The 6,926-nt window shown below is 42.0% G+C and overlaps 1 protein-coding gene across 2 annotated transcripts in view; it reads right to left on the bottom strand.

The window, feature by feature from the left end:
* Window positions 1-2,233: 2,233 nt before the first annotated feature.
* The window catches only part of LOC144655937 (uncharacterized), a 39,218-nt gene continuing 34,525 nt past the window's right edge, over window positions 2,234-6,926 (bottom strand). The window contains exon 3 of one of the 2 annotated variants that reach the window (XM_078516124.1): window positions 2,234-2,860. In XM_078516124.1, coding sequence (XP_078372250.1) covers window positions 2,394-2,860 — 467 coding nt within the window. In that variant the 3' untranslated portion in view covers window positions 2,234-2,393. Of the gene's footprint in view, window positions 2,897-6,926 lie in introns of both variants that reach the window. The other variant, XM_078516123.1, reaches the window with a different exon arrangement.

The following is a 6,926-nucleotide window of genomic DNA, read 5'->3' on the forward strand; positions in this document are numbered from 1 at the left end:
GCATCCACGCACTCGTCGAAGTCTTGGACCATTTGGCGAGTGAAGGTCCGCTTATCACTAGCGTCGTTATATATCCTAACCGTGGTCATGTAGTCCGACATTTTCACGCTGATACTTGTTCAGGTTCTGAAACGCTAACCTTCCACCCTTTTATATATGAAAGGCGGATAAACATGACAAAAATTTTTTTTTTCTCACATATACGCGAGAAGTCATCATATTTTATAATCGTACTACTGTGAGACACAATAGGATGTTTTCCTCACTTAGGTGATGCTCATCACACATACAACAGTATAAAGTGTGACATTCGCAAGCGCGCTCGTGCATGCAAACAAAAGTATCTACCTATATATATATCTCTCTAGATGAAAACGTTTCTGAAAACGGGTGTATATATATATATATATATATATATCACAAATGAAGACATTTTTTTTCATTTTTTTACCTATATTTCGACGCCTTATAGGCGTCTTCTTCAGGCCTATAAGGCGTCGAAATATAGGTAAAAAAATGAAAAAAATGTCTTCATTTGTGATAAAGTTATAATTTTCTATGAAGATGGAAAGCGTTGGATGCTTGTGATGATATTATTTTCTGGCAGTCGCCTGATGATTGCCTCGCATGAGGCATGAAACTCAGAGTAGCGAATAAATGGTTTTGAATTAGTCCGACTCTACTATTCTATGTTGTAACAGCTCTGGTTTTACCATCGAGCACTTTTATAGCAGATGAAGTCTTCAGTCTATCGACTTGTTGTCTACACATATATATATATATATATATATCATCCACACTGATTTGACAAAAGTTGGACTCCGCGAACCGTGCTTGAAAATTGAGGGGGGCAACGTCCTGGAAGGTTTTTGCCGGGTAGCTGAGTGGTAGAGCTAGCGGCCCTAGAGAGCCCAGGGTCAGGGGTTGAATTGCTTGCTTGCTAGGGGGGGCATAGTGTTTTTTTGCCAGTCACAGCAAGGTCATGGTATTTTAATGATGATTGTCTTGTGTTTGTCAGCCAGCTGCAGCCCTGTGGCCCGGGGGGTACTCCCTATAATGGCCTATACGGGGAGGCTCCGCCCGAAAGGGGTACCTTTTTCAGGCTTCAGGTATATAAAAGGGTAGGGATTTCACGAGTTTGAGTATATGAAAGGGTATGGAAATCTGTCATTTGGCTATTTAAAAGGGTCTTTTATTAAAATATTTTGAACAGACGCAATTTATGGCTGTATCATTTTAATTTATTAAGCGCTACATTAAAATGACAAGAAAACGTCCTATTTTAAGCACACGCCATGGCTCTTAGGTATATGAAAGGGGTACCTTTTTCAGTTAAAGGTATACGAAAGGGGTACAATTTCTGTCAAAAATGGTATAAAAAAGGGTAAGGGGTTAGAACTTGGGGCGGAGCCTCCCCGTATAAAACTTTTTTGAGTACCCCCCCCCCCCGGCCCTGTGGCAGCTTGGTTGTCACCGGGGCAACTAGGCACTCCACCTAGCCCCCTGGTCTTTTTGTCAGCCGGCTGGGCACCTTTTGTTGAAACAAGGCAGATATTTACATTCATTTTTTACTTAACTTTTCGCAGACCCTGAAGATGGTTAGTTTTGTCTAACCAAAATCAGATTGGGCAATAAATAATAGCTGTCTGATCGTCCTTGCATCTGGTTTTACTTGAACAAATACTTAATGTTAATACTTAATGTTAGACGATAGATCGCTGGTAGACACCTGGACCTGCTCGTGGCCAGATGGGGGAGTAAGGTTGTGGTGAGTGCCGCAAAAGCGAGCTTGTACAGAGGGTATTGGGTATTCTCTCCCAAAACGTTTTTAAAACTAAGGTTCTCTGAGACAGCATTTCTCGCGTTTTTGAAAACATTTTCATATAAAACCAGGCAGAAAGGTATACGCATATTTTCTGGAATTGTTTGAAATTAAAAATGGATTTTTTTTAAAAAACTGAAACTTTACTGATACGACATGTAATTTACAGTTTTGAGGGAATACCGATGACAGAGTCATTTTTCAAAAGGTGCATAACACTTTCCACCGGATAAATCGCTATTCACGGGATAAATCTGGTTAAAGGGTAATATTTACCCTTTAGCCAGATTTATCCCGTGAATAGGGCTTTTTCCGTTGGACAATTCAACCGGGTCCTGTCAGATTAGGGAGAGGTGGCTTCATTAAACAGTATTAAAAACGAGAAATGAAGAGGTTCGAGGTAAAGGCAAGTGTATTTTAGAACTTCTTTATTGTTTTACACAGTCATACTGCAGCGCACTATACGAGATTTAGATCTTCCACACAGAAAAGGTATTAATATGATACACATACACTGTTTTGTGCATTAGAATAGTTTATCAGTCACTGATTCTAACCAATCAACCAACATCTACTCATCATCACCATCTTCTTCGTCATCACCTTCATCTTCATCATCACCATCATCCTCATCATCACCATCATCACTATCATCCTCATCATCACCATCATCACTATCATCCTCGTCATCACCATCATCACTATCATCCTCATCATCACCATCATCACCATCATCCTCATCATCACCATCATCACCATCATCATCATCATCACCATCATCCTCATCTTCACCATCATCCTCATCATCCTCATCATCATCATCATCCTCATCATCATCATCATCCTCATCATCCTCATCAACGCTGTCATCATCAAGATCATCATCGCTCTCATCAGCGGCGGCAGAATCATCTTCCTTGGTGTCATCTTCCTTGTCATTGCTGGCTTCCTCAGCAGTGGGTTCAGCTTCACTCTGAGCTGGGTCATTTTCAGCTTCAGATGGTTCAGCTACGGCTGGGTCGGTAGCATTGGTACTTTCTGGAACGTAGTTACGAGCCTTAGCTTCATGGGTATCTAACAGTAGGACATTTTAGGTATAAGATCGATAATGCTATTAAAGTAAGCCATTGAAACAAAATGACAATTTACTTTGCTTGGAGAGGAAAGCTACATCAGCTCTTTAGATCGAAAAAAACTTGAAAATTTGCTTTTTAGAAGGTCGAGAAACCAAAATACTTTGAGAAAATACCCTTGGGGAAAGACAAGACAACCAAGAACAAACACCAACTTATTACCCGCCGGAATCAAACTCGGACCAAATCCCGTGATGAGCAGAACTTGTGTGCACTAAGAAAAGAAGGCACCGACCTTAAACATGCCTTATATTAAGTAAGTCAGTCACCGGCAGCACACAAAAACTAAAGTGGTAAACTATGAAGAATAGAGGCACCATAAAAGCTCGCCAATTGATGAGGCGTGCCTTTATGGGTGTTTTCATTCATGTTGAATCTGCGGTGTGCACATCTTCTAGTTCACCCTTCCCGACTTCGACTTCGTTCACTCTTCTTTGGAGACCTTGGATGAACGAAACGTGCCCCGAGGCAAATGAACTTTTTCGTTTAAGCATTTACCTGTGCTTTAGTAGCAGCCTTGTTGTTCCAATCGGCCTCTCTTTTGCCGCGTTCCTATCGCCAGCTTTCGTCCATTGCACTTGGACACATGGTTGATGCTACGCAACTCATGGGGGTGGGGGTGGGGTCAAGTTTCTTCATATCGAGCGTAAAATAACAGAGTGTCGTTCATTCCCACCCGCCCTCCCACTACATACGTAAACACGCGTCTGGTTGACGACATGTGATGTTCACTACCCGCCGCACGCAAAACAACTAGACGCCGGACTATCCCGAAAGCCCAAAGTAACGTGTTAGTCGTCTTTATATTTATATTTGCAACTTAAAGTTAACTTGCGAATAAGCTGACCACCGACCTTTGATAGTATTTTAACTACAAATAATAGCTGATCAGCAAGCCCTGACCACAGCAAAATGGTATCAAAGTTTAGCACCAAGAGATGTATCGTTTTTGTAGTACGGCAAAAGGGCAGAAGCCAGATAAGAAACACAGACAGAAAACACAGAGAGAAAACACAGACAGAAAACACAGAGAGAAAACACAGACAGAAAACACAGAGAAAACACAGAGAGAAAACACAGACAGAAAACACACAGAAAACACAGACGGAAAACACAGACAGAAAACACAGACAGAAAACACACACAGAAAACACACAGAGAGAAAACACAGACAGAAAACACAGACAGAAAACACAGACAGAAAACATACACAGAAAACACACAGAGAGAAAACACAGACAGAAAACACAGAGAGAAAACACAGACAGAAAACACAGAGAGAAAACACAGACAGAAAACACACAGACAGAAAACGGAAACACACAGACAGAAAACACAGAGAGAAACACAGACAGAAGTACTACACAATACCACAAAGTACTACACAATACTATTCCATACTACACAGCACCACACGCTACGACTACTGTACTACAAAGTACTACACAGCACTCCACGTCGGAGCCGGGAATCGAGCCCAGGACCTCCTGCTTCCAAGGCTAACGCCCTATCCGCGAGGCAGAATTTGCTAGGACGACCATATTCAAACGATTTGTGATAGCAAATGCAATGCGCGGAGCCATCGTGCAGATACAAAACACAAACGTTCACACGCCCAGGCCAATGCGCGGAGCAATTCCAAGAGCTCAAGATTTGCGTTTCGCCACAGTTTCGCGCGATCGACCCACCGGATCCTACGAGAGGGTTCATCCGGCTAAATCAAGATGTGCGTTTCGCTACAGCGGCGTGCCATCGAAAATGTCAGGATGTGCGTTTCGCTACAGCGGCGTGCACAGGAAGTGATGAAATGAGCGCATAGCGTCGGCAGTCGCCCGCGGCATACAAAAATCATCGTTTCACCACGGTTTCGAACGTCCGACCAGCACGAAGTGACGAAAGGGTTCCCCGTCCAGCCGGGGTTTGGCGGGAGCGACATATAAATTTGGAGTCAAAATCACGTCAGCATGAAGCCCATGCGCAATTCATACGGTATACACAACGATTTCGCCGGGGTTGGCAGGGGTGACATATAAATTTACGATCAAGATAAATCAACATGAAGCCCACGCGCAGTGCATCACGGTATACACAACGATTTCGCCGGGGTTGTAGCGGAGGTGACATACAAATTTACAATCAAAATGAAGCCCACGCGCAATTTTATACGGTATACACAACGATTTCTGCGAGATCGGTGGCGGACTGAGAGGGGTGTATATTAATAAGGAACAGAGATGGGGAAATGGCGGTTTTCGTGGGAAAATGCCAAAACTCTTCATTTTTTACAGATGTTTGGACAAGACAATGTTTGTTTCGCTGTAGCGACAATCACATGTTTTTTCGAAATCCGCGCGACTGCAGGGCGCAGTTTCCGGCCGCCGGGATGATTTTGCTTTTAGTATGCATGTACGCTTTGCTTATATCTCTTCATGCTTGTACAGTTATATACCAATTTGCTCGCACCCTCATATGTTCAATACTGCATATACACATATGTGGAATCGTATCCTTATTTGTCAATATACCGATACAATTATGGATCGTTATGTATTTTTTCAATGCCTTCAATATTCTTACGTATTCTCTATCCTTGTCGATTTATACTCAAGTTTTCTTAGACTATGCAAACTTGTGCACTTGTATACTGATGTACTACTCCCTCAAGATACGCATGAGTATACAACCCATAATGATATGTAATATGCATATAGTATCATGTCCTCGTACACCTTTGAGCTTAAATACTTCGTTTGAAATACTTGAATATTATTTGATACTCTTGTCCCTGATACACCTCTACACTTATAACACTGATTAATGTACCTTTATCCATTTCTCGTTCTGCATGTTCCCTTCTTACTTAACGCGTATACTCATACTGGTACCTCCATACTAGTGTTTACATACTGGCATACTCTTATACTTGTGCCTACATACTGATATATTCGTATCTACTTATCCGTATTATACTTATGTATGACTTACATTCATGCTTACACTTAGATTCATACATGTACTCACACCTTCCACTTCATTCTTTGTAGTTTACATGTCAAACTGCTTATACTTCTATTTCACCGCAGTTGATTGGTGGTTAGGATGATCATCACCAAAATTTGTTTCTATTTTTGGCATGTCGAAGTTAATCAGCCGTTTTTGTAGCACTATTTCTTTGGGAACTCATGGCATTTCCCCAAGGCCTCCGCTGTGGCATCAGGTCCGGCGCAGCAGGCGTGGACATATTGTTGATGGAAGAAATCCTGCAACACATGGCATTGCAAATGGTATTGTATTAACTGGTTACCCTAATGTTTGTCCATCAGCAGTAATGGGTATAGAAATATATACATATCGTAAAGATGTTTGTTTGTATGTGCTACTTTATCTATGCACACATCGACCTTGCTTGGCTTTTCGCACGATGGTTGATGAATTATATGGATTGTAGTCTTAAGATCAACACGCAAGGAGAACACTCTGTTTCGCAGGCTTGTGCGTATAGGAAATCAGACCAATGGCAGTGGAAAATTTAAACCTGAGCTTTTAACATGCACATGCAAAAATTTGCATTGATCATAATCCACAATGAACAGCTACTGTGACTGATGCAATCGTTTAACCTTGTGCCTTGAAGAATGCTTCTAGTTGTCGCAGTACTTGTAGAATCAGGGACTCATTCCGGGCGGTTGGATTCCAAGGTAGGCAAGATGCAAACCTCGTTTTTTTGTTTTTTAATCCTGCCGTTTGAGACTCATCGACTCATCTCAATCGCGTTGAGCTTGTCAAGGCGACATTCAGCAACCAAACTGCATCCTTGGCTGTAGCAGGGGCAGCCGTGGCTGCACTCGCATGCGAAGTGGTCGCAAGAGTCTATCAGGGAGTGAATCAAAGATATTGTGATGAAAGCAACGTCGTTTTTAGAATACATGAATTTTTGGGTGAATGATGCAAACGTCACACAAAAATACCAC

Source organism: Oculina patagonica, chromosome 6 (assembly GCF_052425735.1).
Source record: "Oculina patagonica isolate OP01 chromosome 6, crgOcupat, whole genome shotgun sequence".
Taxonomy (NCBI): domain Eukaryota; kingdom Metazoa; phylum Cnidaria; class Anthozoa; order Scleractinia; family Oculinidae; genus Oculina; species Oculina patagonica.